This window comes from Sinocyclocheilus anshuiensis, unplaced genomic scaffold (genome assembly GCF_001515605.1).
Source record: "Sinocyclocheilus anshuiensis isolate Anshui unplaced genomic scaffold, SAMN03320099.WGS_v1.1 scaffold95, whole genome shotgun sequence".
NCBI classification, from domain to species: Eukaryota; Metazoa; Chordata; class Actinopteri; order Cypriniformes; family Cyprinidae; genus Sinocyclocheilus; species Sinocyclocheilus anshuiensis.
This window is the reverse complement of record NW_015548190.1, coordinates 81,291-93,884: the sequence shown is the minus strand read 5'-3', so window position 1 is coordinate 93,884 and position 12,594 is coordinate 81,291. Positions and strand designations below refer to the sequence as shown.

Sequence of the window (12,594 nt, the reverse complement as noted above, 5' to 3'; positions counted from 1 at the left end):
TTTTTTAATACTGTATGTGTGTGTGTGTGTGTGTGTGTGTGTGTGTGTGTGTGTGTGTAAATTAAAGTTTGCTCCATTTCTTGGTGAAATTTCATGGGTGAGATCCATTCATTCCTATAGGAATTCATGTGATCAGAGAAATACATGTGAGGGCGAAAAATTTTCCCACACAGATTTTGATCAAGTAATTTGAAATCCCAACAGAAAGCTGCTTATTTTGAAAGTGACTTATGTGTGAGCTGTGCTTCACTACGCTACTGACAATGGACAATAAATATTTTTTTTGCACACAAAGTTGTGCTGAAATGTGTCGACCTTTTTCTTCAATGCGGAAGTAATCCTATGGGCAAGACTTCCCGTTCATTAGCTGCTATAGGGAAATAATGAGAAGAATAACAACGTGCGGTAAACGGTAAAACTGTTTGTACTACAAACCAGAGTGTTCATAATTAAGATAATACATTAAAAGAAAATGGTAAGACACACCAGTTTGCAATATCAAGCAGCAAAACGAGCTGTATTGTACAGCTAAAAATAGCTGGAAGCGGATGAGACCGGAAGCCAGACACATACAATTTACAATTTTACACTCTCATGGGAAAAATAAGGTGGATATAAAACACCAGTGATTCACAACCACTTGCTAAGAAACTCACATTCACGTAAAGTAGCCTTGTTGACAAGTTTGGGTGAGTACGTGCAAAACGCACAAGATATAGTACTTTCAGTGCCCTGTAGTTGGCGATATCACTTCTTTTGCTGCTGAAAAAGCTAGGTGCCATGCAAAATGTAATGTGTAATTGCAACACTCATTACAAATGTAGTGGAGCAAAAGGTACAGATGCTTATTCAAAAATAATATCTTTGTTACTCACTCAGTAAAACTACCAAAAAGATACTCAAGTACAGTAATTGATTGCATTTACTCAAATACTTTACACCTCTGCTAATACGTCTGTCTGATGGGAAAGTGTGTGTGTTTGTAGGTAAACACCTGGTTTCTGGTTCAGCCTTCACATCATCTAGAGAGGAATTAGAAGACATAGTGGCGGCTGAAATCGCCGTGTTGAGTCTGGTGGAGCTTGGAATAACATCAGGTTTCTGAGAGGAGTGTGTTTCTGTCAAAAAGAAGCATTGGAAGAAATGATGAATCTTGAATGTGTAAAAATATGGTATTGAATGGTATCCCTTGTGAAACAAAGGTACACTTTAGCATACTTAAGAGCACTTATTGTATTAAGAGTACTTATTAAACTGTAATGTATTATAGTTAAAATTTATATTAAATGCAATTAGTTGAACTTTAGTGTGCTTTTTTGACCCACTTAGTTATATTTCTATTATCTTTGAAATGTGGTTAGGGTGCACTGCTGAATGTACTGACAAGCATTTATGGTAAACTAAAATATACTTTAATGTCAATTTTATTGAAACTTGTAAGTCATGTATTGAAATATACTTGTAATTACACATTTAGAATGATGAAGTTGCAATTTAAAATATATTAGCTTTAAATTTAATATCAAATAACACACTACAGTTAAAGTTATAATCTAGTACTTTACATGCGCTATAGTGTTAGTCAACACATCAAAATACGTGTATTTCTTTAAAGATATATATACTTTTAAGATTTGAAGTAAACTACAAGTGCACATTTAATACAATGAAGTGCACTATTTGTCACAAGGGATGAAATTATTTTATTTCAACAAAGATAGATCCATTTTCAGTAATGAAAATTCTGTCATTATTTACTCACACTCACATTGTTCCAAACTCCATGGCAAAAATAACAGCATGCAGGTTTGGAACGATTTGAGGGTGTATAAATAATAATAGAATTTTCATTTCTGGGGGTGGACTGTTCCTTAAAGAAAAAATGTATGATTTTTATACGTTTGTATTAGTTCTCTTCAAATTCAATAAGCACCTGTATCATCAAGGTTTTCCAGGCTTTGCGCCCTCCTCTCTTCTTGACTCTCTTCTTTTACAGTCGACAGAACTTCCTGTGAGGCCGACCTACACGGCTGGATAGAGTTTTTCTTCTTTCTCGAGGACGCAGCACGGAGAGCTAAAAGTAAAAAGAAAGAGGGGAAAATGTGAGGTTTGGTACATCATTTCAAATGATCATATTCATTCAAACTGAATTCCATTGTAAATAATAAGCATTAAACTTACGGTGAATCTTTTTAAATACTGTGGTGCCCATGAACTTCAGGAATCTGTCAGCGTAGAAATTAGGTCTATGGACAGATACTGTGTCCTAGCATGCAAAGTAGCAAAGAGCCATAAATCATGATAAAGTTCAAAAAGAAGTATATAAAAATATATTTAATGTAAAAAAGAAAAAATACATACGCCATCATGCACAAGAGCTTTCCACGAGTGCTCAACCTTCTTTATAAATCTGTATATATGAGATAGAAATGTTCAATATTCAAATAAGTCATCTTTAATTGAAATAGTAATTATTCTTATCTTTTGTCAGGTGATTCATACCTATAGGACTGCAGGATATCAATGATCCCCAGAAAGATCAGCAACTTCTCGTCTTTGTGTTTAGCAGGAATGCCACCCAATCTAGAACAAAAACACATGATTATTTCAAAACGAATCCAAGGTCAGTCATAAAACGTATTAGAAATATTTTAGAAACATGGAGGACATATTTTCAGCTTTTCAACATTATTCAACATTTCAACATAATCAGAGAAGTTTTATTTCACATATATATGGTACATTTTTTAAATGTCTCACAAAGGATGAATTTATTTGACCAAAAATACAGTAAAACTAGTAACATTGGAAAAACAATTATTACATATTTCTATTTGAATACATGTTAAAATGTGATTTTATTGCTGTGATCAAAGCTGAATTTTCAGCATCATTACTGCAGTCTTCAGTGTCACATGATCCTTCAGAAATCAGTCTAATATGCTGATTTGATGCTCAAGAAACGTTTCTGATTATTATCAATGTTGAAAACAGTTGAGCTGCTTAATTTGTTTGTGGAAACCATGATACTTTTTTATTTTCAAGATTCTTTGACAAATAGAAATGTCAAAAAGCAGCATTTATTTGAAACTGAGATCTTCTGTCTTTACTGCTGTCATGTTCCCTTTTAGTTTCAGTTTCACCTTGTTTTCATGTGTTTTGTTCCTGTGTCCTTTGTTCTATCACTAGTTTGTTGCCACAGTTACTCATTGGTTCGTTGATTATGTTCGCCTGTGTCTTGTTTAGTTCCTCATCAGCCTGTGTATTTATACGCCCTCAGGTTCCTCAGTCCTTTGTTCAGTATCATCTTTGCATGTTTTGTGTAAAGCTGTTGCGGTTTCTGCTACTCTTACATTACTGGATTATGTTAATTTGTTTTTATTGTTAATAAAAGTATTTAGGCTGCACATAGATCCATGTCTCCTCTTCCTTGCCTGACCCACCATGACAACTGCCACTTTCAATCTATTTAATACATCCTTGCTTAAAGCTGCAGTCCGTAAGTTTTGCCTCTTTGTCGCCATCTCTGTTTGAAAACCTGGCATTGCAGCTGTGTGCGTAATTATCTAGCTTGCGTGGGTTGTGAGTCGGCACGGCAATTTCCCGCGAAAACCTACCCATACCACTCAAATTAGAAAACGTTATTATAAGCTAACCGTTGTGAATCGGGCTAAAGTAAGGCGATAGTTTTGAACACTGGCTGCCAATGTACTTGCTCAAATATTGATTTCGGGTAATTTTTAACCAAAAAAAGTCACGGACTGCAGCTTTAATAAAAATACTACTTTCTTTAAAAAAAAAAAAAAGTACTGACCCCAAACATTTGAACAGTAGTGTACAAATAAATATTTGGCATGTCTGACATTCTTTGTCTTTCATTTCTCTTTACTCCACTCACGTGTCGTCATCGGCATCAGGAAGAGTCTCGGCTGCTTTGCCGTCTCCTTGAATTGACTCGCGGGCTGTGGAGTACAGGACCTTCTGCCCACCCTGACGCTTACTGTCCCCTATCCCGCCTCTCCCCCTCAGCTTCCTGTCCAGAACATGGATGCCCAGCAGCAAACTGTAGTCCATGATTTTAAAGCTTTCCAGCACCTGTGGAATAAAATGAATGGAAATCATAACCACAAACCACTTTTAATCCTGAAGAGCTCTGTAGTGATCAACAACACGACTCACCCGACAATCTCTCTGAAGAGTCTTCACCAAGGCGTTGTGCGTGTCTGCATCAAAGTAAAGACCTTCGTGCATCTCCTGGAAGTCCAGGTCTTTAAAGGTCGGGGAGGGTTTGGCGTGCTCCTTCCGTGACGCTCTGCGTTTGTAAGTGGAGCCCTTTAAGTCATATTTGTAGTGCATTTTCAAAGAGCGAGGCAGGATATTGTTCATCACCACCAATCGGATATTAACGCCGCCACATTGAATACAGTACAGCCCGTAAAACTTCGGTAAGAGGGTCCTCGGGTTCTGATTCAGATTCTGCAATCAGGAAGGACAAGATTAATTTTTAATCTAGAAAAGAACATTTATCGGTGTAAAAAAATTCTGTAAATTTAATGTACAATTGTCAGAAAATAGTGGAGGCCAAGCTAAACGCATTATTTTTGCACATTTAATAATTAAAAATAATCACAATTTGATAATTAAATAAAATTAATTAATAATTATATAATTAATTTATTAACATCTTAAACTGACAGGCCTAATATTTAGTGTTTTAATGTGTTTTAATATGTAGTGTAGTCCTGTATTTCTACAGCAAACAGGGCCATAAAACAACTGTAAAGTAACTGTGCTGTAAAATTATTAACCGTAGTTGTTTTTTTTCTCTATTAATAACCGTAAATATGAGCAACTGAATTGAGATATGAGCAGTGTATTGTGCAGTTTCTTCCTTGTTATTGTGGTGATTGTGTGGCTCACCATGTAGTAACCTGGAAGCAGCTTCTGCAGAAATTCAGCTTCTTTGTGCTGCACAGTCTTTATGATGAACTCATCGTCACTGGTTAAGTAAAACCATGAACTACTCGCTCCAGGGTTTGACAGCTCTATCAGAGGTTCTTTACAAATAGAGTACTGCAGATGAGAAAAAGATGCATTATTAATGCAGATTCGACAGAAAACACAAAAACAAGTGCACTTGGATCATTTTCATTATATAGAGAGTAAAACAAAAAATTAACTGAAATGAATCTAAATAGAAATATTAACAAAAATGGCACACATATTAAATAATATATAAATATTACTAAAATAATATTGCATTTTTTTGTCCCCATGACTGTGCACTGATATAATTTATAGGATGCTAAACTTTACCTTACATTATTTAGTATTTATTTGATATACTTATTATACATCAAATATTTATTATATATTTGTATTATACACATTTATAAAGTAATTTTAAATAAATAAAATATTATTTATATGTATCATTAATTTTATTCCATTAGCATGTCCAATTTATCACCATTATATTTTAGAACCATTTTGCTTACTGTTTAGAATTTCACGATCCTTGACAGTAAATTATTTCGTCATCTTTCATGATTGTATTAGTAAGTCTCCTGCGGTTTACTGCTCTTACCAAATAATCGTCTGGTTTAATCCCAAAGAGCTCCCTAAAGTAACGGAAAGCCAAGGGAGCATAATTTTTAAAGCGAAAGTCAGGGTAATGGTGAGCTGGGGTCAGATTACTGCCTTCACTGAAAGACAAAAGACACAATATATATATAAAAAAAAAAAAGTGTACTTCTGTCTCAAAACCTAGTGATCCTATACAGCATTGTTAGGAATCAACCAATCACAAAAGGTATTCAGCTGCACTAATTAATTATGCAGAAGATATTAAATAAACTGATAACTACAACAGAACTGTTGACATTTTGAACGGAGCAATTGTATCTCAATGTTTGAATAGGGAGTCTATGGCAACCACACATTACATCTGTCAAGTGTCAAGCACGGTACGTGTGCGGTAATACCTCGGGAGAAAGACACTCTCAACAACGTAGAAGTCTTGCATGAGAACATCTCTGTCTGGTTTGGAGGTCATATTGCCGACTGTGTACCCGATGCCGAGCTGGATGGCTCCTCTCAAGGCTTCAGCTGTGGGCTGGAGACAAACACACACAGAAAATGAATGTAGAACAGGCCTCAGATCATGAGCAAATACTGACGTACAGGAAATCAATCATCACTCTGCAGAGATAACGCTATTCTTATCAGCACTAAAAGCACACACGTGGGAGGAAGTTGAAGACAAGGAAGTCGAGGCATATGGCCACGTTTGAGGCCTGGTTTTACAAGAAGTCATTTACTGCTAGAGTGCCACAATGTGAGCAAATAAATCGCAACTACTTAGCAACGCCCTGACAACCACCCACGAGTTAGGATTGTGACGCCTACTGCAGAGTGTAAAAATATCAAACATGTACAGTACTACAGTACATTTATCCCTCCAAACTAACTCTTTCACAATAATTTTCATAAATTATAATTTTGAATATTCATGATAACCTTACTGCATGAAGGCCTCAATTACAACAATAATGCACAAAACACATGCCCATATTTAACAATCAAAAGAAAAAATAAGAAATTATATTTTCCATTAAAAAAATTATGCCCATTTCTTTCATGAAAATCAAGCACATTTTAAAACCAAATTCTTGGTAACGTAATGTGTCCAGAAACATGATTATTATTATTATTATTATTATTATTATTATCATCATACTTTTTCATCATTCTCATAATACATTCAGTAAAAAAATCTTGTCCAGACAATTAATTTTTTAATTAAAATTTGTGTAAATAAAAGGTAGTACCATAAATACATAGTAGTATTAATACTTTATAAATAATAATAAATATATTTATTTTTCAATCAGTCAAAGTATAATTTCATATCAAATTAATAAACCATTTTAATTGATTATTTTCATGTAAAATAAATATTTTTAAAATAATAATTTTGTTGCTTTGCAGCATGAAATGAAGACGGACAGTTTTTGTTTTATCAAGCTGTATTTACAAGTGAACATCCAAGTGAAAGATATAATACCAACATGTCAGAAAAAAAGGATATAATAATAATAATAATAATAAACCAGATTCACTGAGTTGGAAAAATGATCAGCCCCTTGTGTCAGTATTTTGTTGAACCACCTTTTGCTTTAATTACAGCTTTTAGTCTGTTGGGATTTTTCTCTGCTAACTTTGCACATCTAGACTTTGCAGTATTTGCCCACTCATCGTTGCAGAACTGCTCAAGTTCAGTTAAATGTGATGGTGTGTGTTTGTGAACTGCAGTCTTCAAGTCATTGCACAGATTTTCAGTGGAGTTTGAGTCTGGGCTCTGATGAGGCTATGCAAGGACATTCAGCTTTTTCTCCTTCAGCTACTGTGTGCTCAGTTTTGCTGTGTGCTTTGGGTCATTGTCATGTTGGAAGGTAAACCTTCTTCCCATTGACAACTTCCTGGCAGAGAGCAGCAGATTTTGACGGTATTTTGCCCGGTCCATTTCTCCTTCTATCCTGACAAGTGCTCCAGTCGCTGCTGCAGAGAAACACCCCAGAACAGGATATCACCACCTCCATGCTTTTCTGGAGGAACGCTGTTATTTGGATGCTGAGCTGTATTGGATTTCTGCCAGACATATCGTTTGGTGTTGAGACCAAATAATTCAACTTTAGTCTCATCTGCCTCAGAATCTTCAAGGTGTGTTTTGGCAAAGCTCGGTCGTGACTGCATGTGGCCTTTCTTGAGGAGCAGCTTTTTTCTTGCAACTCTCCCATACAAGCCACATTTCGGATTTCCTCCAGACATATTGTTAGGTGTTGAGGCCAAATAATTTAATTTTAGTCTCATCTGCCTCAGAATCTTCAAGGTGTGTTTTGGCAAAGCTCGGTCGTGACTGCATGTGGCCTTTCTTGAGGAGCAGCTTTTTTCTTGCAACTCTCCCATACAAGCCACATTTGTGGAGAATTTGTGATATTGTTGTCACAAGCACACAATGATCACTCTTTATCATAAATTCCTGCAGCTGCTTCAGAGTTGCTGTCGGCTCTTGGTCGCCTCTCCGAACAGTTTCCTCCGGCTCTTTCATCCAGTTTGGAGCGACGTCCTGATCCAGAGATGGTCTGTGTTTTACCAAATACCTTCCACTTCTTAATAACAGACTTCACCGAGCTTCTAGGCATTGATAACGCCTTTGGAATTGTTTGAATTCATCTCTTGACTTGTGCCTGTCCACAACTTAATCCTGGAGATCTGCACCTGATTGAGTTTACAAGTCATGTTGAGGAGGGGGTGATCCTTTTTTCAAGTGATTCAGTTTTTTTTTTGTTTTTTTATTACATTACATTATTTATTGGTGTTATTATCTTTCACTTGGATGTTATAAGTTGCACTGAGTAAATACAGCTGAATAAAACAAAAACTGTGTCCGTCTTCATTTCAGGCTGCAAAGCAACAAAATGTGATTATTTTAAAGGGGGTGATTCTTTTCTATACCCACTGCATGTTAATATTTATATCTAAAATATATTATATATTAATACATTATATAAGATTTATATATTCATATATAAATGAGATATTTTGTGGTATTATGATAATTAAAAGCAATGTGGTGGAGTGGCTGCTTAATATGAAAATAATCTTTTTATTAATAATTCTTTTGATTTGGGGGTGAACATATGGATATGTTATATGCATATGCATACATAAATTATGAACATATCCATATTCTGGAAGTATTCTTAAACACTGTTTGTGAGATTTATGCTACAATGTATCACATTGTGTCTTTTTTCTCTTAAACCTATTGCCCAATTATTTCTGTCATCTTTTGTTCCAGCTATTTATATACAGGAAATTACAAAATTGTCTCTAAACCCCACAAGCCATTTTTTGGCCAAACATCCACAATGTGAATATGCTAATCTAAGATCATGAGCCTCTATGGTCCACATGGCATGGCACATGGCTATAGTGTGGTCACCGTTATGTAACAGTCAGCAGGAAAACAGCATTTCAGACAAACAAGTATGACAAATCAGAGTGGGATATGCAAAAATCAAATCCCACTAAATCCCAAAAGAGCTCACAGCACAAACGCTACATTGTGCCACAGAAAAATATGTTGGGTTGAGCAAAAAATAATCTATTGCACACCAAAGCCTAGAAACCAGACAAATAGAAAATGACAAATAATTTCTCCTAAACAATGAAATTAAATACAGAGACGCTTGCCGTAGACTCCTGCTTCTCAGATTTCCCTCCTTAGAATAAGACCTCATGTATCTCACATGAGTTTCAGAAGAGCTATGTGACACTATCATTCATTTTAAAGCTTTATATTCTTACTGTATGTCAACAATTGTCTCATTTGCTACTATTTGATGTTTCTGAGGAATTTTGGTTACTTACATTAATACTTGAAATGCAACTCAGAACTTTATTTACATTAGCAATACATTATTTCTTGTGCAGTATGCATCTGTGTAGAGAGTTGTCCAACTTCTTTAGTTTATTAACCTAAATAATTCTTCAGCTTCAGCCAGTAATAAATAAAATTAGAAGTGTAAATAAACTAAATCAATTCATCAGTTTATCACTGATACATACAGATAAAACATTGTTCTATATTTTACACACCTTTTTGTGGTCTTTGCCCCCGGTTTTTTGAGGTCTTCCACCTCTGGTCTTGTCTGCCGTTGAATTCATCTATTATTTAAGGTAAATATAAAAAATACATAACAATTCCAATCATCAAAATTGCAATATGAATGTCTCAAGGCCCCAAAAATGATTAAATCAACATAATAATAGTGCACTATTAAAATAAAAATATGTAAAGGTAGCTTCAACTGTGAGCGCTGTGCACATTATCAAACAGGAAATGAAGTCATGGGATGTTCCTGTTCTTGGTAGAATTCAAAGCTGCTGATGCAAGAGATGCAACTCTAAAGCACCTCATTAGAAAGAGACTCAAGTTTCCTCCTGACACGATTGCAACGTTTCAGTAGGACCATATCTGAATGATGCAGCATATATAATCACACAAAATTTAGAGAAGTTGGAGTTTTGCTTAGTGACATGATGTTGGTAGTAAACAAAGGAGGGAAAACACATGCAAAATTTAATACTTTTCCTTTTCATACAGCAGTGCTCTATTCAAATAAAGCTGTCAATAGCCTCAGGGGCCATAAAAGCTGTTAGTCTATATGAGTGAATGTTACAAAATCATGACCGGGTCTCATTTCACCCAAAAGTCTGGGGATAATTGTCATGAAAATGATAGATAGATCTGCTACATAGAAATATAAAAACATATGAGCATATTAAAGTCACATGAACATAATTATTTGTACTGCTTGCTAAAGACATAATATGAATGATGGGTTAGTCCTGTTTTTTTGCCTGGATATATTCATTTATTTAATTAAATGACTTGAAAACATCTATTCTATCATGAACATATTTTCAGTTTCTGAAATAAAATTAATTTTGACATTTTTGGAGGCATATCATTTCCAGGGTGTTCCAACTGATGACATCACGAAAAAAAATAAAATAAATAAATATAAAACCTGAAGAATTAGTTAATGCATAATGCATTATTATTATTATTTAGAAAAAAAGTAAGCTTCACTGCATATCAATATATGAAAAACTTCAAAACAAATCAAAGTCATGTGGTGCAATCAACATACAGAAACATGCAGGAAAAAGCAGCCACCTGAAATACCATAGCAATACCCTAGCAACCACCCACAACACCTTAGCACCTACGTGATGGCTTCATTTTCTTTATGCAAATATAATTTCTTATTTTTTTCATTCTTATTTTGGAGTGAAATACAACCGTAACCCTAGCATGAACTGTATACACCACTTTGGCCAATTTTGTGTTCAGAACTCAAACCTTTTACTCTCTCAGAAAAGTTATACCTTTCGGGGTTCATTTGTTCAGAAATCTTATAAGAACAACTTTGTACCTTATTTACCCCTAAAAGTTGCATAGTAGTGCCCTGAGTGTTTATACTAGTACTCTAAAGTACTGATATGCACTATTTAGGGGTAGATAAAGTTGTCCTTTTAAGCGTACTTCCCCAGTGACAAGCTGTTGCACTCTTAAAGGCACTTTTTTTTCTGACAGCATGGCATTTTCCTTACCTTGTAAACCGCTCTGCTGTTCATTAGACATTAAAGTCGATGCATATCCAGCTGAAAATGACTCCAGGCGTCTAGTGCAGGAAGAATAAATAGAACATGAGTAGGTGTCAGGCATCTGTCAGTGACTGATACTGAAAGTGAAAGACATGAAGAAAGTGCACAAGCAAAGGAAACAGAGTGCTAAAGTGAACGTAAACAAAGATGGAAAGAATGTTTATGAGGGAAATGGAATAAGTGAGCGTTTAAAGATATTTATACATGCATTAAACACATGGCAAGCGCTGTGTGAGGCTCAATCGTTCCAGAAATGACAGATCACATGCCCACACGCCACTGAATGTTATAAAACAGACTCTGCAAGATATTCAAATTCAACAGATGATGCTCACAGCCTATTTCCCGTTAATCTGATGGCAGAGCCACTAAACAAACATGTTTCTTTGCCATATCTCACGCCGATGAGGAACCATTGAAAGGAGAAAGAGTTCCTACTTAAAAAACATCTCAAATGTTAAAGCATCACACAGCTAAGGAGAATCATTGCAGGTTTTGATTAGTCTATACAGACATTATTTGATGTTGAAAGCTTCGTCATTGACGTCAACAGAACTCAAGATCCCATATCTGGCTTGCTAATCGAGATGAGAAATGAGTTGTACATACCTCAGTGACACTAACTGCTACGAACCAACACAGCAACTAGAGGCTTAAAGTTTTCCGTACTGACTGGCTCCTTGCAGTTAAAATAATATCAAAAAAGACGGATTTGCAATAAATCGTGAAATCTTTCCTAAGACAGCCTGGTCCTCAATGTCCCAGCCCACAAAGTAAGCAAACAATCGCAGCCGTAAGTAAGTACGTAAGAGTCTTGATTCTTGAGGCATGGCCTGTAAGGTAAGGAGGATATTGCTTAAGGCTCTATTGTTTTCACAGCTTTGCTGATTTGCTTGTATCTGTGTCAGCACTGCGGGTGATCAGATATACAGGGCACAAAGCTATAAACACTGAGCTTTATTATACTTTGTGCATTATAAACAGTAACCAGATTTTATGACCAATTTCAGACATTTAACATTGGTTAGCACTGAATACAGGATTTTAACATGAACAGCTGGCATAACTAACCATTAGGATCATAAAATGGTTACCTCTTGAAATTATTAGGCTACACAGTGAAAATGTGCTACATACAGTATATAAATATGCAAATAGAATCACAACAACCACAAAAAAGTAGAAATATCAACATAATTATTAGTGTTGCTTGTTACAGACACAATATGAATGATGGGTCAGTGCTCTTTTTTCATCTAAATATTAATTATTTCAATTCATATATAAAATGACTTGAATATACCTCTTCTATGATGAGCATTTTTTTAATTTCGGAATTAAAATTCATTTATTTAT

The 12,594-nt window shown here is 35.2% G+C and overlaps 1 protein-coding gene across 3 annotated transcripts in view; it reads right to left on the bottom strand.

Annotated features, from left to right (window-relative positions):
* LOC107705047 (phosphatidylinositol 4-phosphate 5-kinase type-1 beta-like) overlaps positions 1 to 12,594 on the bottom strand; it is a 20,733-nt gene that overhangs the window by 1,641 nt on the left and 6,498 nt on the right. Inside the window, exons 1-13 of one of the 3 annotated variants that reach the window (XM_016508162.1) lie at positions 11,848 to 12,170; positions 11,185 to 11,255; positions 9,664 to 9,732; positions 5,985 to 6,115; positions 5,588 to 5,705; positions 4,921 to 5,073; positions 4,180 to 4,476; positions 3,899 to 4,095; positions 2,503 to 2,583; positions 2,362 to 2,410; positions 2,182 to 2,266; positions 1,934 to 2,074; positions 995 to 1,118 (exon numbers count right to left, since the gene is read on the bottom strand). In XM_016508162.1, coding sequence (XP_016363648.1) covers positions 995 to 1,118; positions 1,934 to 2,074; positions 2,182 to 2,266; positions 2,362 to 2,410; positions 2,503 to 2,583; positions 3,899 to 4,095; positions 4,180 to 4,476; positions 4,921 to 5,073; positions 5,588 to 5,705; positions 5,985 to 6,115; positions 9,664 to 9,732; positions 11,185 to 11,208 — 1,469 coding nt within the window. In that variant the 5' untranslated portion in view covers positions 11,209 to 11,255; positions 11,848 to 12,170. Of the gene's footprint in view, positions 1 to 994; positions 1,119 to 1,933; positions 2,075 to 2,181; positions 2,267 to 2,361; positions 2,411 to 2,502; positions 2,584 to 3,898; positions 4,096 to 4,179; positions 4,477 to 4,920; positions 5,074 to 5,587; positions 5,706 to 5,984; positions 6,116 to 9,663; positions 9,735 to 9,995; positions 10,043 to 11,184; positions 11,742 to 11,847; positions 12,171 to 12,594 lie in introns of those variants that run through there. The other 2 variants (XM_016508164.1, XM_016508163.1) reach the window with 2 other exon arrangements.